The sequence below is a fragment of the Loxodonta africana genome, chromosome 21 (genome assembly GCF_030014295.1).
Source record: "Loxodonta africana isolate mLoxAfr1 chromosome 21, mLoxAfr1.hap2, whole genome shotgun sequence".
In the NCBI taxonomy this organism is placed as follows: domain Eukaryota; kingdom Metazoa; phylum Chordata; class Mammalia; order Proboscidea; family Elephantidae; genus Loxodonta; species Loxodonta africana.
The window spans coordinates 21,201,663-21,226,074 of NC_087362.1; the positions used below are offsets into that span (position 1 = coordinate 21,201,663).

The following is a 24,412-nucleotide window of genomic DNA, read 5'->3' on the forward strand; positions in this document are numbered from 1 at the left end:
ATACATTATTATATTGGATCTCATCAAGTTGATCATTCTCTGGGCAGGTTCTCGTTAAGAATTTCATTTCATTTTAACGCAAAGGGTGAACTGTTAGTTGAATATTGTCTAAAAGTTGTTACATATCTGAGCATGTCATATTTTCAGAACCATTCTTTTATGATGATGCCTGGATTGTCCTCAAATAGAGCAACAAAACTTATTGGATGTTTAAGGATGCTTTTCTTTCATGCTGTGTTAACAGCGTGTTACTAGAACAAAGATATTAACATGATATATCATAAAAGCTATACAGAAATACTTTTTAAAATTATATTTAAAGACTGATGATTTGTCAAAAGAACCATACAATTGTGAAGATGTGATACCAAACAAGCCCCAATAATCTCTCACTTGGATTATTCCATTGCTCCCTACTGGTCTCTTTCACATTTGCCTCTGGAATCCACATGCCAAAAAAATGTTTTCTGTTTAACCTATAAATCAGTTCACTTTCTGCTTTTAACATTTCAGTAGCTCTCCCTCGCACTTAAAATACAATCCAGAGTGTGTTTGCTCTGGTTCTATTATCTCTTCGCCCCTCACCAGTCATCACTAGACAAAAGACACTAACTGGTGAATCCCTAGATGCTGGCCTTCTGCCTAGTTCCTCTAAACAACCCTTTCGTCCTACAAAGCCTCCCATCTACCTCTGCAACCTCAACACTGAAACCGAGCCTTCAGGTTTTGGCTGTATCTTAGAACAGTCTTTGCCTTATATTTGCATGGTTGCAATAGTTAAGCAGTTGACTGCTAACCAAAAGGATGGGAATTCGAACCCACCAACTGCTCTGTGGGAGAACGATCTGGCAGCCTGCTTCTGAAAAGATTACAGCCTTGGAAACCCTGTGGGGCAGTTCTACTCTGTCCTATTGGGTCGCTAATAGTTGAAATCAATTAAAAGGCAATAGGTTTGATTTGGATTTTAGTCACAACTCTCTTTCGCCGTGTCTCTTTTCCTACTCTGACAGTCTGTTAGATGGCCAAGCAGATACTCCCCTGAATATCCCCTTCTTGCAGACATGTGTAGACCTTACTAGTATATTCTTAAGGATCTCTATACTAATCTTTGAAGAAAAAGGAAAGCTTCTTTTCATTAACTCTGAATATTCACCAAAAGGTGATGGCTTTTCTCTCTTCCATACATATAATTTTATTGATGTCATGTAGTTAGGTTTCTCATTCTCGAGAAATGAGATTGGAGGATGAGGTCTGATTCAAAGGCCTACCAGACATCTCACGACAAGAATCCAGCTTCTTTGAAGGCATTAGAGAGTTTAATGTATGTGTTTACTATAAATCAAAACCCAGTGCCATTGAGTCGATTCTGACTCATAGCAACCCTATGTGTTTACTATAGATTGCATTATTCATGTAATCCCCTATACATTTGACAACTTCTGGTAGTAGTTGTGGAAAGCCTGGTGGTGTAGCTATTAAGCGCCACGGCTGCTAACCAAAAGGTCAACAGTTCAAATCTACCAGACGCTCCTTGGAAACGCTATATGGCAGCTCTAATCTGTCCTATAGGGTCGCTATGAGTCGGAACTGACTCGACGGCACTGGTTCAACAGGTTCGGTCATAGTTGGAGCCCTGGTGGTGCACTGGTTAAGAGCTACAACTGCTAACCAAAAGGTCGGTTGTTCGAATTCACCAGCTGCTCCTTGTAAACCCTACAAGGCGGCTCTACTCTGCCTTAGCGGGTAACTATGAGTAGGCATCAATTCGATGGCAATGGGTTTGATAGTAGGGAAAAGTTTCAAACAATATCTCAAACAACTTGCTGTTTTAAAAGTCAGCTCCAGAGAATAGGGGCCTTGTTTATATTTTTAAACTTTGCTTTCCCAGACAAATGTCAGAACCTGGAAAGTGTATAGGAAATGAACAATTCATGTTTGCTATTTGTTTTTGTTTGTTGATTAGGATAATTCTGGTTCGATTCTACAAACAGTTTTACCAAGAAAATAGAAATAGTGGGAAAATTTTTCTGTTTCCTTCTGTATATTTCTGTGGGAATTCCACAAATACCTCATTTACTTCTGTGTCCCCCTAGCCTAGTTCAGTGATACACACATGGAGAGCACTAAATATATTCTGAATAAGTTAATGAAATAAATTCCAAAAGACTAGTATAATTATGAATCTCTCAAGTTCAAATATCTCCTAGTGTAAGTATCTATTTAATTTTTAGTCTTAATTATCCATACCGATATTTGCAATTATTCTTAGAAATATTAAAAACCAAAACGAAAACAAACCCATTGCCATCAAGTCAATTCTAACTCATAGCAAACTAAAATTATCAAAATAGATTCTCTAAAACTAGAGCATAAAATTAACTACTTCATCGTACAGAGAATTGCACTTCTAAATGGCTAAAGAGCTAAATCCTTTTGATACTCAGTTTTCAGAAAAATCTCCACATCTCCAAACACGGGCTGTCTTCCCTGCCAGGTTATTGAGTTAATATGTGACTTTCACTTGTGATGAGTAGAAAATGGCAAGTAAAACAAAAATGAGATTAGCAAAGTACATGTTTAACCTGGCTTAAATCTGAAAAATAAGAATTGTTGAAAGCAAATTTTGAAACAGTCAAAAGACTGACATTGCACCTGATGCTGTTTAGGGCACTGTGCCCTAGCGTGGCATACCCAGGTAACCCATCTTTGACGGGGTATTTCTGATGCAAACCCAATGCTGCCATCTCTCTACACCTGCCCCATCCAGTGCACCATGCTGTCTCCCATTATAGCATTCTGTTAATTGTAAAAATAGTGTCTTGGAGGAGGCAGAAGACAAATAGCTGTGTAAAGTACATGATAACTTTGATTTCTCTCTTTATGTGAAATGTCATAGTCATCATGGTTCTATCAAGATTGGGAGCATTATTGAGGTTATTACTTATTGTGCATTATACTTTCATTTAAAGTGTTTTTATTGTCTTGAATAAAAATGAATTAATTCCCTTATGAATAGGCCATAATTATTTAATAATACTTATATGCATCTAATGCAGCATGTCAGGAGCCCTGGTGGCACAGTGGTTAAAGTGCTCGGCTGCAATCTGAAAGGTCAGCAGTTCAAATCAGCTGCTCCAAGGAAGAAAGATGTGGCATTCTGCTCCTGGAAAAATTACAGCCTTGGAAACCCTATGGGGCAGTTCTACTCTGTCCAACAGGGTTGCTGTCAGTCAGAGTCAGCTTGACAGCAATGGGCTTAACACAGTGTGTGTCATGATAACCTGTTTATTCAGAGGAAGCTTGACAACAAAAATAATAATAAATAATATATAATGTAATAGCTGTAACAGTAACTGCCAAATAATGGATGATTAATAAGTACCAGATGCTTTATATATTTGTTAATTAATCTTGAAACTATCCTGTGAGGTAGGTGTTACTATCCCCATTTTACCTGGAAACAAATTACCCAAGATTAATGTAAAGCCCCACATAGCTGTCTCTTGAGTTGGTGCCCTACATCATTAACCATGCCCTACATTAACCATGCCCTATATTAACCATGCCCTACATTAACCACGTCCTACATTAACCATGCCCTACATTAACCACTTAATAGGTTGCTTTATTTTTCTTGCTGCTGATGGCATCTTTCAGATTAAGCTAATAATTTCCTTGTCTTTGCTTTTTAGGATTTGATACTAGTATTTTGCCAATTTGCAAAGATTCACTTGGCTGGATGTTTAACAGGCTCGATACAAACTATGACCTGCTACTGGACCAGTCAGAGCTGGGAAGCATTTACCTCGATAAGAACGAACAGTGCACCAAGGCGTTCTTCAACTCTTGTGACACATACAAGGACAGTTTGATATCTAACAACGAATGGTGCTACTGCTTCCAGAGACAGCAAGGTAAATGATGAGACACCTCGAGACGCAGATAGTTGACCAGCATGCCAACTTTATATATTCCTTTATGACGGTAGATGTCTAATTTGAATGTTTAATAAAGGAGCACATAAACAGCATGTTGAACAAAATGCCTCTGCTAGAGATGCAAAACATGCTAAATAAGATGAAAAAATAATTAATACTTTATATTAATGCAATTTATTATAGCTGCCATGATGAACCGCCCAAAAGCACTTTGAGATATGAGAACATAGATATTAAAAGTAATCATTAAAATTAATTTGCTATCTGCTTTGCCTACGGTATAAAATAAATGGTTTTTTTTTTTTTTTATCACTATACTGTGGAGTGTTAATGTTCTATTTTGTGATCTTATTAAATGAGCCAAATGAACCACAGCGTTCACCATATCGTTACTTTTGCTCATTTAAATTGTAAAATGGCTTGGTCTTTCAAACTTTCTGAAATAACTTAGCTTTTTCAAAATTAGCTAGCAAAGAAAGTGTCTTAATTATTTCAAAGAGGTGAGGCTAGATGAGTTGGATGGATGCTAGTTCTTTATGCATCCTTCTTTATTAGGAAATATCAGCTTGTAAAATTGGAGTCCCGCTATATAATCAATCGACATGAAAATTTCAATTAATAATGTACAGGAAATTACATCCGAAAAACTCACATTATGCTAAAGTTTTAGGAAGCTAAGGAGACAACAATATAGGCAATGTTGGTGCTAATATTAAAAAACTGGGAATTAGGCTAATGTATTTTTTTTTTTAATACACTTGCGGAAACCCTGGTGGCCTAGTGGTTAAGTGCTATGGCTGCTAACCAAAGAGTCAGCAATTCGAATCCGCCAGGCGCTCCTTGGAAACTCTATGGGACAGTTCTGCTCTGTCCTGTAGGGTCTCTATGAGTCGGAATCAACTCGAAGGTAGTGGGTTTGGTTTGGTTTTTTGTAATACTTTTGATATTGTGAGTGCATTTGAAAATTCTTGACCACTGAGAGAATGAACAAGGTACTTTGGATTCTACTAAGGATTCTCGGCTTTTCATATGGAAAACTAACAAATTTTACAAAGTGTCTTACCATCCAGATTACTTTTTCATATATTAATAATAGTTTAGCAATTGGGGATGCTGTAACCATCCATAAATTGATTAGTGGTGAATCAATATTAAGGTTTGTAGAGTACTTTAACCTTTTATAAACTATTTTAAAGAAAGCGCAAAAACAGGTTCACTTTATTAAAATATTTTAAATCATACACGCACAAACGCACTGTTATTTTACTAATACATGTAAGCTTTCCAGGTAATTGGACACCATTAAAGAACTACATGCTGCTTTTAATGACTAGTGTATATTTAAGTAATTCAAAGAATAAAAAAGTAAAAAAAAAAAAAAAGTCTAGGTAAACGCCCATAAAAGGACATGTAATCAGTCTTTTGTTATTATGGAAAATATTGAAAATACTATTCTTAACTTTATGTTAGCAAAGCAAACTTCAGGTGTTTATACATGAGCATTTAAACAAATTTTGATAACTCTGAATCTATAATCTACAGAAATAAATACTCTCATCTTCAAACATTTCTGGGTTTTGAAGTCATATTTATAGACTGAATAAAAGTCCCCAAAGCAAAATTTTGCTTTATGTACTTTTCATATATTAAGTGGTTTCCTCTCAGCGTGTTAAAAACTTTATAGTTACATGAAGATTTACTTCTGAAATCATTTCATGCTTGGCAGAAATATTTTATTCAATGGAATCTGAGACAATATGGAACTTTATACAACTCCTCAAAAGCCTAAGGGCATTTGGGCAGTTATAGTCATTACTTAAATATGCTAGAAAAAGTTACAAAAGTTATTTCAGGGTAACTAAGAGGGCTCATGACATTTTACTACTCTGTAATCTTTCAATTCAGTAAGTAATTTCTTAAGACGAATAAACATTAATTTTTTTTCTTTTAAGATTTCCTCTTGTAAAACAGTGTTCTTTTGTCATTTATGTATTCAATAAAGAATACCAAGAGTTCCCTGAGCCGCCTTTAAAAGTAATGGAAAAATCTGGAAACACGTAGTGATGATGGCTGAACAACATAGTGAACATTATAAATTTCATCAAATTTTGCATGTAAAAATGCTGAAACTGCAAATATTTTGGTACATATATATTTAGCACAATAAAAAAACTAAATTCTCAAATTTATTATAATTGTGAGTAGAATGGGAAGCAATACTATCCAAGGTGACTTAAAACTGCAGTGTAAGATTAAGTTTATTTTCCAACAGATATTGGATATTGGAAAATAAAGCAGTAGTGTTTTTCAAAAAGAATTTTCAGAAATATGAAGATAATGTTAATTTCAAATGTTTAAAAATGAGATTGAGAATGTAAAATTTCAAGCAAGTAAAATTCTTAGTTTTCTGAAAAATGTTTTAACATTAATTCAAATACAAATTTGTTTCTATGACTAATTTTCTGAAATCATGGCAATTAACAACACAAAATATTTAAGATTGTGGTTTCTAGAATTCTTTTTTGTAAGCAATCTTGAAAGACTGAATAGGATGAATACTGACTTGGGATTTTGAATACTTCATAAAACTGTGCTCAAAGCTCTCAAAAACCAAACCAAACACATTGCCGTCCAGTCGATTCCAACTCATAGTGACGCTACAGGATAGAGTAGAACTGCCCCATAGAGTTTCCAAGGAGCTCCTGGTGGATTCAAACTGCTGACGTTCTAGTTAGCAGCAGTACACTTAACCACTGTGCCTCCAGGGTTTTCCATATATATATGTTTTGTGAAATCAATGAAAGAGAAAGAAAACAAACATTTATTCAGGTCCATCTAGTCTTTCACTTACATAAAATTATTTATTATTCAAATAACCCTGTGATTGTATTATTATTCTCATTTATGGCTAAGCACTGAAAATTATTGATCTTTAAATAAGTTTTTAGACTTATTTCTCACTCTTTAAATTATAGAATGAGTAAGTAAAGGAACTGGGATTTGAAACTAGAGCCCTTAACCTCTTTCTCCAAGTAGTTTTAATGCTGTTTTTGTAATTTGCAAGGTTATTGTTTACATAATGTCATACAGACAACACTTCACAAATTTTTGGCAAGTACTATTCAGTACCAATAACATCAGCAAGTCTAATTTCAATAATAAAAAAAAAATCCAATATGTTTTCCTCAAGATTACAATGGAAATGGATGACATGAATGACCTCTAAAGTCATTTATACATTTTACCTACAGGTAGAAATATCAAAGTTTGGATTAAGCAGGGTTAATTAAATACTTTTTAAAGGAAATGCTTTTTTTCCTGTTGAATAAAAACATTAAATAAGGAGAATGTTGTCCTTAAGCATAATGAACATTTGAAATTTCCATAGATGAAATGAATCTAATAAAGACAGTCAAGTATATCCATTCTGTGAGAAGCTAGATGACTAATGATATATTGAGAGAAAAAATAAGGGCAATGGTTTATCTAGAAGTTAGAGAGCTATCTTGCTGCATAACTTCAGGGCACCATTTATATTGCTGTGTAGGTAGAGTTGTGCAGTCTACAGCTTGTGAGGCCTAGTGATGCCAACCTAGGTACTAACTCACAAACTCCATAACGTGTTGTTGTGTGCCATCCAGTTGATTCTGATCACAGTGACCCAATAGCGCAGAGTAGAACTCCCCCATAGGGTTTCCTAGGCTGTAAATCTTCACAGAAGCAGATCGCCAGGTCTTTTCTCCCAGCACTTAATCATTGCACAACCAGGGCTCCCAAACTCCTTAATATACACCTTTTTTTAGTTTTTACTCTAAGTTGTCTCTATACATCTGAAGGCTAACAAAAATATACTCCCCGGAAAGGACTATAACTGTGAGTGTAGGAAAAAAAAATTTTTTTATATATATTTTAGTGGCTATTCTAAGAGGTGGAGCCCTGGTGGCACAGTGGTTAAAAGCTATGGCTGCTAACCAAAAGGTTGGCAGATTGAATCCATCAGCTGCTCCTTGGAAACCATGTGGAGTAGTGGTACTCTGCCCTATAGGGTTGCTATGAGTTGGAATTGACTGGACAGCAATTTTTTTTTTTTTTTTTTAATTCTAAGAGGCATTGGTTGTTCACTGGTAGAATTCTCACCTTCCATGTGGGAGACTCAGGTTCCACTTGGGTTCCATTTTCGGCCAATGCATCCCGTGCGCAGCCTCCACTCTTCTGTCAGTGGAGGCTTGCACGTTGCTATGATGTTGAACAGGTTTAAGCAGATCTTCCAGGCTACGAAGAAAGATCTGACAATGCACTTCCGAAAATCACTCAGTGAAAACCCTATGGAGTGCAGTGGTCTGATCCCAGATCCCTGGGATGGTACAGGACTAGGCAGCATTTTGTTGGGTTGTCCATAGGCTTTGGGCCCACTCAATGGCAGCTAATAACAACTAGTACTGTAATCGTATAAAAAAAAATAGTATACGTATAGATATGTTTTTTTGTCTGTTTTTCCCAGTGGCACTTTATTCAGCTCAAAATGTTGTGGGAAGATAAAAATGCATTGCTACTGTCGTATTAAAAATTATCAGTCTTAAGGTAGATCATGTCGGAATGGCCCCAACGTAGTTTCACATTTGAGTCTTGAAATACAGAATGCTAAATGTAATCAATTTTCAAAGACATTGCACTTACTTAAACAGTGAATTTTTTCCATGCTTCTTTTTCCTTGAAATGAGTTTAGACTATTTAACTGTAAATTTATTGATTACATTAAATTATATTTTATTCATTCATGATTCTTATTCAAGTTTTAGATATATAAAATCCAGAATTATCCAAAAATTTGTAACACCATTAGACAGTAAACAGTCTAGGGAAAATAAGTTTTCTGATATAAGTCTGTGTCTATACCCTAAACTAAAATATCCATAGTGTAATCATGTTCAAACATCCATGCAATTTGTTGGATTGCTACCCTTTCATCTAGATTCATTCTTGCAAGTGGGCTGAAATGGCAAACAAATTCTCAATTAAATGCTCCAGGTATACCTGTACTTACGGAGCTGGCTGATAAATAATCAAACCAAACCAAACCTATTGCCGTCCTGTTGATTCCAACTCATAGCAACCCTAGAGGACAGAGTAGAACTGCTCCATGAGGTTTCCAAGAAGCCAAATGTTATATATATTTCACAGCCTAGTCTGTCACATTTTCTTTTGAAATCTTAAAATGTTCACCTATCCAGATCTTACAGGACTGACATTGACTCTTGAAAATCAGGCTTATTTAGTAATGTTACTAATTGAGAGACAGACACAAATATACCTGAATGTTCAACCAATCCAGTAGTGAACACGTAAGCAAAATTATTCTACTTTCAATATAATACTGAAACTTCAGCTAAAATCTTTTCTCTTTGTTCTAAGATGTCATACTTGGAGGACAGTAAATTTTGAAATGTTGATTTTCGTAAAAACATACTATACAATTTGATTACTCTTCCTGTAACAGTGCAAGAGACTCTCAAGGTTATTGGTAAAAGCAAAGGGGTCAGGTGGACCAATTTCAAAATGAGTGGAACAGTAAGATATTTATTCAGGCTTTACAATCAAATTACTTTTCTTCGGATTTTAGAGTCTACAAGATGAACATTTTCTTTTTTTTTTTTTTTTTTTTGCCTCAAATATTAAATGGTCAAGTACATACTAAGCACTTTATTTCTTTCCTTCTTTTCACTTTGCTACTTTAATAATTGAATGTTTTTAAGACTGATAAATGATTTAAAACTTATCGGAATTAAGTATACCTTTTGTCTTCTCCCTAGTACAATGTAGTGCGAGACAATAGGTTCTATTTTATTGTTTTGCTTTTTCAATAGTTTAAGATGAAAATTTCACATAGTAAGCATTGACAGCAAGTTTTTAGAATAAAAAAAAAAAAAACCAAACCCGTTGCTGTCAAGTAGATTCCAACTCATAGCCACACTCTAAGACAGAGTAGAACCGCTCCACAGAGTTTCCAAGGAGCGCCTGGTGGATTCAAACTGCTGATCTTTTGGTTAGCAGCTGTAGCGCTTAGCCACTACGCCACCAGGGTTTTCAATTTTTAGAATAGGAGTACAAAATACATTGAATTGTTTTTAGGTAAGAATGTACAAGAATAATCTAACCCAAACTGTATCCTTTCTATTTACAATTTTTCAATTCTCCACAAATGCCCACCTTGAAGTGATTGAGGTTGAAAAAGTAGGCAAATACTTATTTTCCAAACTTTTTAAGTGTTTTAAGTTTATGTTTAAATGATGGTTTATCAGGTATTATTGCATATTGTGCCTTGTTTCCAAATTTTGTGTATACATGAAACATCTGGATGGAACTAAAAGACCAAATTTTATTGATATCATACAGTTTTAAAAATTATAGCTGTGTCTCTGACATAACTTGAAAGAAGCACTAATCTTTTTCAAAGAGGATTTCTGTAATACACAGCTATTTCTCTATATCCTAGGAACTATTTTAAATGGGAGGAAAACATAATCAGTTAATTGTTGTGGCAGCCGTCAATTAGTAGCATTTACATTGAGCTGGCTGACCTTTTAAAACTAAATGATAAGAAGTATTTTTCATTGTATAAGTATTTGCACCATTTTTATTTTTTTATCCAATTTAGTCATTCTGAGGAAAATCAAGATGATTTAATATTAATTATAATTAGGAAAGTATGTATATATACACACATACATATACATACACATAAATATGAAATAGATACATATTATACATATATAATTTTTTTTTAATTGCCCTCGAGTCTATGCCGACTCATAGCAATCCTACAGAACGGAATAGAACTGCCCTATTGAGTTTTCAAGGCAGAAACGAGGCTGAAATCTTTACGGAAGCAGACTGCCACACCTTTTCCCACAAGAGGCGGTGGGTTTGAGCCACTGGCCTTGTGGTTAGCAGCCGAACACTTAACCTTTGTTCCACCAGAGCTCCTTATATATAATTAAGAAAGCGCTCACAAACACACACACACACATACAGCCCCACACGCAAATATACGTGTATTCATATGTATGTATCTCCATAAGTTCGAGATCTAGTGTCTCCTAAAGGGTTGTAAAGTTAAGTGAAGTTTGATAATGTAGAAATTTTACTTTCTTTCTTTAACTATAATCCTTGAAGTAACACTTTTAATGTCGTTGCAGACCCACCTTGCCAGACGGAGCTCAGCAATATTCAAAAGCGGCAAGGGGTGAAGAAGCTCCTAGGTGAGTAATAGATCATTCTTCTGAAGGCTTTATTGCCTACATAAATAACCCCAGGGAAACAGAAACATAAAATCAATATTAAGCCAACAAAGATAGAGTGCACTAAATTTTAGCAACAAAATTTATGAAGTTTTTGAATGCCATTAAACTTACTTTTATTACCTTAACTGTTGAAAGATATTATGTCTGGTTTATTACCCTCATATAATGTTCATTTTGCAAGTTATTAAGTAAAAAAGAGATTTAAACAATGCTAAAGTTAAAACATCAGCAGAAACTTCAATTCTAATTCCGTGGTTAACATTTCAAGAATTGAAGGCCATAAATATATATATGTGATATTTAAAGCTGATACTTGTAGGGATCAGGCAAAAACATTCCCAGAGTACCTCAGGGAATTTGAACTGACTTTTCAGTGTTTTTCATTTGTACTTTTTACTGTCATTGTGTGTGTGTGTGTGTGCGCGCGCGTGTGTGTGTAGGAGCAGGAGGCTTGGTGGCAAAGTGGTTAAGAGCTCAGGCTGCTAACCAAACGCTCAGCAGTTCGAATCCACCAGCCACTCCTTGGAACCCTATGGGACAGTTCTACTGTCACTATGAGTCGGAATTGACTCAACAGCACACAACAGCAAAAACAAATATATATACATAAACATTTATATATATACACACAAAACAAGTATATATGTATATACACTAAACAAGTATATATATAGAGAGAGAGAGATTTAGTGACACATAATTTGATTAATTTGCTGGATATACATATAACCAAAAATCTATCACCACCAAGTCAATTCCAAGTCATAGTGACCCTATAGGACAGAGTAGAACGGCCCCCATAGAGTTTCCAAGGCTGTAAATCTTTACTGAAGCAGGCTGCAGCATCTATCTCCTGCACTGTGGCTAGTGGGTTCCAACTGCTGACTTTTTGCTTAGTAGCTTAGCACTTTAACCACTGCACAACCACATGTAGAAAGAGAAATAGTTATTTATAAGTAGGTTTTTTTTTTTTTTTTAGGTAGGCAGGTAGGCAGATAGATGAATAGAGAGAGAGAGGTTAGGTAGATATACCACATTTCATGCAAAGCCTTGAAATATTAGAATGTTTGGCTATCGACAGTTTACTAAAATATTATTAAAAAAATTACATAAGACTATTTTGTGTTCTTGTAAATATATAATTTTTACAAAAACTTTTTTATTTTGAATAATTTTAGAGTCATAGAAAAGTTGCACTGATAGTACTTAGGTTTTTCTTCCAGCTTCCACAAAGTTATCATCTACCAAATCACCATGATACATTTGTCAAAACTAAGAAATTAATTGCTAGAAAGTTATTAACTAAGCTGTGTACATTATTTGGATTTGCCAGTTTTTTTTCTGATAGCCTTTTTTTTATGTTCAGAATTTAGTCTAGAATGGAGCCCTGGTGGTACAGTGGTTAAGAGCTCAGGCTGCTAACCAAAAGGTCAGCAGTTCAAATCCACCAGGTGCTCCTTGGATACCGTATGGGGTAGTTCTGCTCTGTCCTATAGGGCCGCTATGAGTCAGAATGGACTCGATGGCCACGGGTTTTGTTCTTGTTTGGTTAATCTAAAATACCACATATACAAGGTTTTTCATGTGTATTCATGTCCTTGTGTCTTTAGTGACACATAATTTGGTAAATTTGCTGAATCTGATTAATCTATAGTACATTTTGACATGCTACCTTTACAATTATAATATTGCCTGTTTAGATGATGGTTTTCCTATTACTCGAAAACCCTCGTTCAGTCATATCGTACAAAATAAAAAATCCTAATGGTTTGTAATAAAGCAGTTATAGATGTGAAAAATGACTCCATATAAAAGCTAAAATGTGTGTTTTCTCTTAATTCTGTCACAAGATACACGAGACATATAGCTCACAAGTGGACTTAATGCGTTCATGTGTAGGCTGGTTGGTTTCCATGCATCGCAATTCAGCCCTGTGCAACAGGAAAAGTCATTCAAATTCAGCTGGAAAATGTTTTAGACTTGATCAAAGCTTATGAGTGACAAAATCTCTGGAAATTCAGGTTTTGATTATTTGTGGTTAAGTTACAGACAAAAAAAAAAAAACTGCTTATTTTGGATTAATGAAAATTATTATTACAGAGTATTAAATGGCCTAAATACTTCTCATTTGAGTAGGACAATCCAATTATCTATTACCTTAAAATAGATCAGTTGTTGTACAGGAGTAGGGGACCATGTGTTCTAATCTGTCAGTTCAGTTCTGGGTGATGCCTGCAGCTGTAGCCTTATCCTGAATAGTGCTCTCTTGAACTTCCAAAGTGTACTACCCTAAAGGATAAGCTATATGGCCGCATTAACCATATGTCATATCATTTTTATGCTACATGTGCCAAATTATAGCATTTTTTTTCACATATAGAGATAGGTGAGATGATTTATTCTTGTAGCCGGGCCTTAAATCTACAGGAGCTGTTCTCAAGTTTTCCATATTGGTGATGTTGTATCTACCTCATTTAAAGACTAATAGGAAATATATTTCAAATGGATTGTAATTTTTAAACTAAATTAATCACCTACACATCAGAATTATCAAAATTTTTAAGAGTGAAATATGCTTTCATATGGTTGCAAGACTAAATGTAACAGTTTATATTTTAAACATGTATTAATTTGTTTTTTGTTTTCCAAAAAATAATTATAATGTGTCTGGCCACTAAGAAAAAAATGGTCAGGAAAGACAAGAAAATTTCCCAGTTTCCTAGAGTTTGTATTCTAGTATTAGAGTGTTTGCTGAATAATTCTAAGTTCCTGATTAAAAATACAACTTTAGCAATATATCAGGTACTTTTATGTTAGATATTATAGACATGAAAATGAATGTCTATCTTTCCTGCTACTGTGAGGCTTAAGAGATTTTGTTTATACAACAATCAATACGAAGAGATACATCCTAAATATTTCTAAACATGCAGAATAACAGTGTAGTGGTGAAAGCATGGAGTGACAAAATAGAAATTAAAAAAAATTATATATATGTGAAAACATATATATATGTGATGGAAGAAGTATATCGGAAAACATATATATATGTATGTAAGTATGATGGAAGAAGTATATCAGAAAACCTCTCAAGAGAACGCTTCATATATGTAGTCAAATCAAAGATGGAAGGAAGGAGATTCTCTTAAGATAAAAGATGTTTAAAAACATGAAATGGCATTGAATTTAGAGGAAACGGCTTGATATGGCAAGAGCTTGGAATATATGAATGGAAATTTAGGAAAATGAAGATAGGAAGTTGGCAGTGACCAGACACTGAAGGACCTGGTATGTCATGCTAAGTAGCCTGGGTGATCAGTTACAGGCTTGATATTAATAAGATTCTAATTCTGTATTATCTCTCTGAAAATATCACCATTGTAGAATGGGAAAAGGTAAGAAAGGTAATTTGCTTACCCAAGGAAAAGAATTCATGAAATGTAAGCAGTTGACCATGGTAAGGGCAACTCCATGACAGCAGTGACCTTACCTGTTTTGTTCTACATGTGTCACTACTAGATAGCCTGGAATACAGTGGGCACTCACTGTGTGCATATCTTGCATAATTGATGTTAATCAAAAAGAAGTAGAATTCCTGGTATATGTGTGTGTGTGTTTCTCAGGTCTGTACATCCCACTATGTGATGAAGATGGCTACTATAAACCAACACAATGCCACGGCAGTGTCGGGCAGTGCTGGTGTGTTGACAGATATGGAAACGAAGTCACAGGATCTAGAACAAATGGTGTTGCAGACTGTGGTAAGGAGAAGGGTTACTTATTTAATAACATCCCAGGCACAGTATTCCAAAACCCATTTCTTTGTTCAAATATTTATTCAGGACCTACTTTATGCAAAGACTCTATAATACACTTAAGAGTGGGCACCATGAAAGACTTTTTTCCGGGCATATTGAAAATTGTATAGATAACAAATGGAATCATATGGTTAGATGTTTTCCTACTTCAAGTACAGAAAAAATTTTAGATACCCCCTTTTTTCCCCTCAGGTTAGGCAGCCCTTTGCTATCCATTTTACTCCAATTCAGCTACACCCAGTAAGGGCCAGGTCCCCATATGACAGCCCCTTTGCTGTATACCTCTGGAGAAAGTGACATAGGAAATATGTAGGCTCACCACCAAACAAAAACAGCAATTTTATAAAGTAAGAGTCTATAAAGGGAAACCTTGGTGGCATAGTAGTTAAGTGCTACAGCTGCTAACCAAAAGGTGGGCAGTTCGAATCCACCAGGGGCTCCTTGGAAGCTCTACGAGACAGTTCCACTCTGTCCTATAGGGTCGCTGTGAATCAGAATCGATTCAGTGGCAATGGGTTTGGTTTGTTGTTTTTTTTATAAATTACAGATATATACCATGTTTTCCTATGTTTGGCTGAGGGCAGTGTAATCTTTCGTTTGAAAGATGATTATACTTAATACTGTATTCTAACTCTTTTTTATGGTCATACATTCTATGGATATACCTAAAAAACAATATTACACCTCACAGACGTTCATTTTACAGTTATAAATGTAGGATCTTGATTTGCTTCATGCAACATTTTTCCACAATACAAGATGCAAACCTGTATTGTGTTTGTGCTGAGGTTTTAGTTGCTGTTGTTTGCTTTAACGACAAATGCCACTTGACTGTATTCACACACATATCCACAAATGTACGGAAACTTGGAATTAACAGATTGAGTTTCAACTGATAAAAAAATGACCAAAATTTAAAATAGATATGCTTACTCAGCCTCGCATTTTAGAAATGGTTTTTTTTCTCCTCAGTGCATTGTGTAAAAAAAATTAAGCTGAGATTATATGGGAAAATACAAGTGGTGAACAATTTAAAATGATCTCATTTAGTGGTATGCTGTATTTATTTATTCCATAACATTTTTTATAGCTTTGTTGTGGTTTTCTGACCTGACTGATATGATTGGATTTAAGTGGAAAGAAGCCATACTCGATAGCTATAGCTGCCAAATATAGCATGACTTAACATGTAGAGAGCATGTCTTAGAAAATGTACGTATATATGTATGTATGTATGTAATTTAGTAGTCCTTGGGTGGCACAAATGTTTAAGCTGAAAGGCTATAGTTTGAACCCACCCAGAGGCACTTTGGAAAAAAGGCCTAGCTGTCTGCTTCCTAAAGGTCACAGACTTGAAAACCCTGTAGAGCAATTCTGCTCTGCGCACATGGGGTCTCAGTGAGTCAGAATCGACTTGATGGCAACCAACAACAACAACAAATACGTAGTTTAAACTGATTTTATTATTAATTATTCCAATGACCAGTGATACCAGTGATAAAGAATTTTATTTTTTGTTATGAATGAAAGTTCTATACAGATGAATTTACTGCATTTTTACATAAATAATGTGCACTTTCTATGTTTGTTTGCCAACTGCTCAAAATAGCATAGCATGCTTACGAAAATACCTCCCGGGGGACGGAGTGGTTGGCAAACAAATGTTGAAGGCATGTGTTATTTCTGTAAAAATAACCTGACAAGTGCCTAGGGGAATTATATTGGGAGCATAAACATTTATGAATTATCTTAGCATGTTTAATTATTAAGAAAAATACATAAAGTTGGAGAATAGAGATAACATTTTGCTTGAATATGTCAGTGTGATTTATTGTGAGATTAATAATTTTATAAACATTGGATTACATGAATGAATTTCTTCTAATCAGCTACCATGGAATTTCAAGACAACTATTAGATAGAGTGGGGAATAAACACATACACACATTTGATGGATGGAAAAGTGAACACAGGTTGAGATAAATGAGTATTGTGGTCTCTATAAATATAAATGGTTTCAAAATATATTTAAAAATATTGACTAGCTGTATCAGTGTTCTACTGATGTAATAAATTACCAAAAACTGACGCAAATTTACTGTTTTATTGATCTGTATGTCAGAGCCCAAGATAGGCCTCACTGTGCTAAAAATAAAGGTGTCAACAGCACCTTATTCTCTCTAGAGACCCTGAAGTTGACTTCATTCCCTGCCTTTTGCTTCTTGTAGAGGCCATGCACATTCCTTGGCTGACACTTTTGGTCCATCTTTTAAGCCTTCAGCATTGCACACCTCTGACAATTCTTCTGTAGTCATGTCTCCCTCCGATACTATTTGGGAAAGATTATCCAATTTAAAGAGGCCATGTAATTATATTCGGTCATCTATTTAACCCAGGATAAACTCCCAATCTAAAGGCTCTTTATTCAATCACGTCTACAAAGTCCCTTTTGCCAGGTTCCAGGGACCAGGAAGTGGACATGTTTGTTAGAAAATTATTCTGCCTACCATACCAGTGTAGGAGTTTTAATCCTTTGTATAATTCAAAACAAAGTCTGAGAGGTTTCTATAAAAATTGGGCTGAGCTCAATATAACTGAACAGGGAATCTTACATATCACATATCAGTGATAATTCTGCTTGTTAGTATACGACATTTTAACAAATGGGAGAGATTCAATATGTGATAAAGTTGTCATGAGAATGGACCTTTCCTTATCTTTGTAAAGTGAGCTAAAAAGCATATTAAAATTTTATTAATTTCATCAAACTTGTATATCTCTCAGTAACTATCCCACTAACTCAACCAATAAAGATAATGTTTACTTTTTTTAGCTATAGATTTTGAGATCTCTGGGGATTTTGCAAGTGGAGATTTCCATGAATGGACTGATGATGAGGATGAAGAAGATGACATTATGAATGAAGAAGACGAAATCGAAGACGATGATGAAGATGAAGGGGATGACGATGATGGTGGTGATGACCATGATGGATATATTTGATTGATGGGATCTGAGATCAATAAATTCTAAGTTTCTAATATTTACAAAGTGATAGCCTATTGAGAATTATCTTCTTGCCCAAAATACAGTGATTCTAAACCTCACATATATTTTGTATAATTATTTCAAATATTGCAGCTAAAGTCATAGAACTTTATGTTTGAATAAGAATCATTTACTTTGAGTTTTTGTTTATGCCTTATAGAAAAAGAAAACACATATTGAGTCTAGTCAGAAAAAAAAAGAAAGTTATGCAGAGCTATTAACAAATTTTCGTAAGAACATTTTTTAGATCTCCCACAAACAATGATAATCCATTTCTTGGACTATATGTGTTATTTTACTGAGATAAATTCTAAGTTAAATTCACATTAACTTATTAGTGACCTGGAGCCCTGGTAGCACAGTGGTTAAGCATTTCACTGCTAACCAAAAGGCTGACTGTTCGAATTCACCAGCCAGTCCTTGGAAACTCTATGGGGCAGTTCTACTCTGTCATGTAGGGTTGCTGTGAGTTGAAATGACTCGACGGCAGCGGGTTTGGTTTCCTGGTGTTAGTGACCTGGGCCCTAAGGGTTTTATAAAATTATGCATGACTTGAATTGCAATTCCAAGGTGGCATCTCCCAAACCTAGAGTGAGTCAAAGGTGAATGAGGAAAATACCACACGGTGGGAAACACGAAGTGACCGTTGTAGAGTCCTCCAGTGTGTTACATTAATGGTGATGCTTTTAATTATAAAATTATTCTGGATATGATAGAGTATTTCACAAAATGGAAAATATGAAAAGCCATGGTTTCTGAAAGTTAAAAACTTAGCTGTCCTTTCAAATTTTTATTTTAATTTGGATGGCAGTCTCATGTAGATTCTGTTTTATTTTTAAGCAGCATGAGTTCTTTACTTTTCTAGCTTTCTTTATCCTTCTGACCAGCAATTTAGGGTGCAGAATTTAAAGTAAGAAGACAAAGGGAAAGATTTATTTTAATCATATTTTCACATACTGGTAAAAGTGTCACTTGCCCCAAGGTTAAGTTTAAAAATCTGAATTCTCCTTTTATTTCCTATTTTAGAGAAAAATTTCATTTACTATTAGAATTACAACATTTTTGTTACTAGTGCTGAAACTTAGAGAAAGTATTGTATGGTGCCTTGCAAAATAGAAATAGAAAGGTTTTAGCATGCATACCAATATAGGATATTAGGCAATATATAAGCACACCTAATTACCAAATTAATGCCAGTATAGGTACTGCTGCTGGAATGAAGAAAATGGACTCTATTTCTTTCTTTTATTTTTCCTATTGTTACATAATTGCCATGTGGACTTGTTTATGATTATTGTGTAGAGTAGCATTTAAGATTTAACTGTAGCAAAAATTGCTTTAATTGTTGTATTTAAGTTAGCATGTTAATTGATTGTGCAGACATTTTGGCACACCATCACTTTTAAGTATATCAGATCTATGGTTTTATGCCCATAATAAAAATGGAAAAACCTGTTGAATGTTACACATTGGTATCTTTAATTTCAACAGTGAGTCAGCTGGTTTCCCAATATACAATTCATTGAAAGCAAAAAGGTGGATTCTTTCCATTTGATTTATACACACTAAATAAAAGCATTAATGTTGACCTTAAGTAATATTTAAAGTATAATGCATTTTCTTTTTTACTGTTTATGTATAGTTTACAAAATAAAGAATCTTGTAACCAACTTAAACTGTTCCTTAATCATTTTCTTGGGTGTGGTGTAACAGATTGCTTTTGTGCGGCCTTTCACACCGTGGTCCTGTAACTTCCAGCCAGGAGTTTGGGTAGGACAGTGCAGAGTAATTGTAGCCCACCGAGGGGATTAGTCAGTTTTGCCATCCTGCTGGGCTTGAAATAAGCCACCCCAGAGGCGGGAAGGAGAGGACTCCATACCACCAATTAAGAACAGCCGGAAGCAGAGTCCTTTGGACCCAGTATCCCCGTGCTGAGAAACTCCTAGAAGCAAGAGACCGAGAGAGAGCAAACTCTAACCCTAAAGACAGAAGCAGTGGCAAGAGAGACTCGCAGGAGATGGTGCAGGGACTTCCCGGCCTACGGAGAGAGAAAGCAAAGTGCCTTTGGGCAGAGACTGGGCCAGGGAGAGGCATGCCTGTGAGCACGGCTGGAAAGAGGCTGTCCTGTTGGAAGAATTGTATCCTAAGCATTCCTCAACCTGAATTGTAACCTGTTACTTCCCTAATAAACCCCATAACTGTGAGTAGAGTCTGCAAGATCTGTGTGGCCATTGCAATGAATTATCGAACCCAACAGGGAAGTAGAGACTGCCATGGGAGGGACGGTTGGTGTCAGAATTGGTAAAGATGGTGGAGAGAGGAGGCACGTCTGACTTTCACCTCATTGGAATCAGCCTTGGGCTATTTGTTGGCCTTGATTCTCCTTTCCCGTTATGAAGTTAGCAGAGGTCAGACACCACCACCATGCCATTTTTACATAGGGTATAGATAATAGCATGATTTCCTGATTTTTAAAATGGTTACTTCACAAACTAAGTAAGGAAATTGTTTTGAAAATTTTGAACTTCAAACTTGGAGCCCCTGGCATCTAAATATTGTTTTTCTAGATATGTTATTAATTTTTTTGTTTGTTGTTTTATTTTGATTTTGGCCATTTGTCATAATATTACAAAGTAGATAATTTTCTTCACTGAGAGTAATATATTCAAACCTGTTTTTGTACTGGCATATTTAACATACCTTATTTAATTTTTATAGCAATAGCATTATTTTTGAAGAGTGGTAGGATAATCTTATCTATTTATCAAATTTATAGGAATCATAAAATATAACTTAGATTGCTTGGCAAAAACAAAACAAAGCAAAAACCAATTCTATATGGAGATTTAGCAAATAAAGTTAAAATAACAAATATAATGGTCTTAAAACTAAGTTACTTTTAAAAAGATGTCAACATTCATACTCCCAAGAAAGCAACCAATTCAACAGCAAATATAAAATTGAAAATACTTTATATAAAGTATCAATTTGTATATAATATATATTTGTGTGTATGTGTATAAATATACTACAGGCAGTCCCCGGGTTATGAATGAGATCCATTCCTAAATCTGTCTTTAAGTCAAATTCGTAGGTAAATCGGAACAGGTACATAGGCTCTTATTTAGCATCAGTTAGTCAAATGTTTGTATTGGTATATAGTATATATTTTATCTTTATATGCATATAAAACATTTAAACACACCCAAACCACAGTGTTTTCATGAGCATCAAAGAGTAGTGTATGTATTCCTTATTACAAACCATTTTATTTAACTCAAAATTTTAATATAATAGGCTTTATAGCGGTCTGTCCTTAGGTATGAGTTGTCCATAAATCTTAAGTTTGTAATCCAGGGAATGCCTGTATATATAATGTGTATTAGCTCCCTTTTTCATCCTTTAATTCATTCTGAATATTTGCATTCAATACAATTTTACTCGTTCATTTATTCTCAAAATATGAACACTGAGAACCTACTACAAACCAGGCTTAGACACTGGAAATTCAGCAGTAAACAAAATAATCTTGGAACTAATATTCTAGTGTAGAAGACATGCAGTAAATAAGAAAATTAATCATAATAGGTAGGATGTTCTGTAGTTATAAATACAAGGAAAAAATAATGTAGAAAAGGGAGATAGTAAGTGTTCTGGGACAGGTTGAAATTTGGAGTGGTTTAGCCCTGGTGCCATGTTAGGAAAAGTCCTTTTGAAGTGAGGGAGCAAGACATGAAGATCTGTGTGGGAAGAACATTCCAGGAAGAAGAAAGAGAAGCCTCTGAAGTGGGGGCAACCCTGCATGTTGAAGGAGCATCTAGGGGACACTAAGTCTGAGATGCTGGAAGTAATACTGATGCAGTGCCTGCTTTTCTATCACTTTTTATTCTCTCTCTCTCTCTCTCCACCCAGCTATAAATCTACTTGTCTTTTATTTCAAAATTTACTACAAAAGCAAGGTAAGCATTAGCTATATACAGTACACACACCATCCTTCCTGGGGCAAGGCAATTTCAAGTAGTCTTTTTAAATAAATAGTATTTTCTCTCCTTAATTGTATATGAATTTCTGCCAGCTTTGTACTGCCTAATGTCTCTTTGACTTATTTTTCTGTAAACCAAACCAAACCTGTTGCCATAGAGTCGATTTCGACTTACAGCGATCCTATAGGACAGAGTAGAACTGCCCCCTAGAGATTCCATGGAATGGCTGGTTCATTTGAACTGCTGACCTTTTGGTTAGCAGAAATGCTCTTAACCACTATACCACCAGGGTTCCAACTTTTCTATATGCCTCATTAAAAGCTTTGCAAGTAAAATTAAAATAAATCAGTAAAATATAGTTTAAAATGGCAAAGTAAACAGTTGTAAGGTTTTTGTAAACATGCACACTCCACCACGTCAGTATTCAATTTTTAAAAGACATCCTTGGGGAATTTATTTTTAATGTACTGTAATTTCCTTTGAACAGTAAACAAATGCATGTATGCATACCTGGCTTTGATGTCTATCTATCCCCCAAACAATATTCTTTTTTTTAATGTAAAGTATCTCAAGTAGGTTAGCACCAGACTTTTACTGAAGTTTACATGCAGACAAAATTGCCTTCTCTTTTTAGAGCTCTATTCACATTCATTAAACAAATGATCCAGTTTATAATACTCTCATGTATTAAACAGGGTTAATTATAGTACTTACTTCATAAGGTTATCGTGAAGATAAAATGCATTAAAATGTGATGACCAGCACGTAGGAAATACCAAAGAAGCACAATTATGATCTTAATGTACAGGGGCATAGCGTACCAAAATCATATTAAAAAAAAAAAATACATGAATTCCACACCCAAATTTCTTATTATATTTGTTTTCCCAAGTATTTCTTCATTTTTGAATAGCTAATTATCAAGGGTATTGTCTTAGTCATCTAGTGCTGCTATAGCAGAAATACCACAAGGGGATGGCTTTAACAAAGAGAATTTATTTTCTAATGGTAAAGTAGGCTATAAGTTCAAATTCAGGGTGTCAGCTCCAGGTGAAGGCTTTCTCTCCCAGTTGGTTTTCTCGTCAATCTTCCCCCAGACTAGGAGCTTCTCTACACAGGGACCCCAAGTCCAAAGGACTCACTCTGCTCCCGGCACTAGTTTCTTGGTTGTATGAGGTCCCCAATTCACTGTTGATTCCCTTTCTTTTTATTTCTTCATAAAAGTTCCCCAGGGAAACTCCCTTTACATTGGATCAGGGAGGTGACCTAACTAAGGGTGGTGATACAATGCCATCCTAATCCTCTTTAACATAAAATTATAATCAGAAAATGAAGGACAACCACACAATACTGGGAATCATGGCCTAACCCAGTTGACACATATTTTGGAGGGATGCAATTCAATCCATGACAGGTACTATTAACTAATATCTGTGTACATTTACTATATGTAGCACACATGAAACTTTACATACAATGAATCCATACAATAAACTAGGAGATGGGTATGATTTTTTTTATATTACAAAGTATTAGAGAAAATAGAACTCACCATACCCAGTTCTCCTCTTGGCATAGGGGACATCTTCCTCGTCTTCTTAACAGTCACGTTGGAGCAATGTGACTACTTTGTACAAAGAACTCTGAGTAGAAGTAATGAGTGTGGTGCCTTACAAAGTAGGTGTCAAAACCACCAATTTTAGAGGCTGTTGAAATTGAAAAGTAATATAGCTCATATTGCCTTGACTTCAACCTAAGTCTCCCAATCCCACTGAGAATTTCAATGACAATCCTACTAAAGCATCTAATGCAAAATGCATCACCTGTTATAAATAAAAGAGGGTTGTTGTTGTTAGGTGACATTGAGTCAGTTCTAACTCATAGCAACATTATGTACAACAAAACTAAACACTGGCTGGTCCTGCTCCATCCTCACAATCATTGCTATGTTTGAGCCCGTTGTTGCAGCCACTATGTCAATCCATCTCACTGAGGGTCTTCCTCTTTTTCACTGACCCCCTATCTTAAGAAGCATGATGTCCTTCTTCAGGGACTGGTCCCTCCTGATAACATGTTGAAAGTATGTGAAACAAAGTCTCACCATCCTTACTTCCATGGAGCCTTCGGGCTGTACTTCTTCCAAGACAGATTGGTTTATTCTTCTGGCAGTCCATGGTATATTCAGTATTCTTCGCCAACACCATAATCCAAAGGTATGAATTTCTCTTCAATCTTCCTTATTCATTTTCCAAAATAAAAGTATGACAGTTATTTAAAAAACAAACAAACAAAAACCATAAACACTACAACCTGGCTTCCAGGGT

The 24,412-nt window shown here is 35.2% G+C and overlaps 1 protein-coding gene across 1 annotated transcript in view; it reads left to right on the forward strand.

Annotated features, from left to right (window-relative positions):
* SPOCK3 (SPARC (osteonectin), cwcv and kazal like domains proteoglycan 3) overlaps positions 1-19,730 on the forward strand; it is a 514,066-nt gene extending 494,336 nt beyond the window's left edge. Inside the window, exons 8-11 of the mRNA XM_003415798.3 lie at positions 3,693-3,914; positions 11,135-11,197; positions 14,863-15,000; positions 17,891-19,730. Coding sequence (XP_003415846.2) covers positions 3,693-3,914; positions 11,135-11,197; positions 14,863-15,000; positions 17,891-18,060 — 593 coding nt within the window. The 3' untranslated portion in view covers positions 18,061-19,730. The remainder of the gene's footprint in view (positions 1-3,692; positions 3,915-11,134; positions 11,198-14,862; positions 15,001-17,890) is intronic.
* The last annotated feature ends 4,682 nt before the right edge of the window (positions 19,731-24,412 follow it).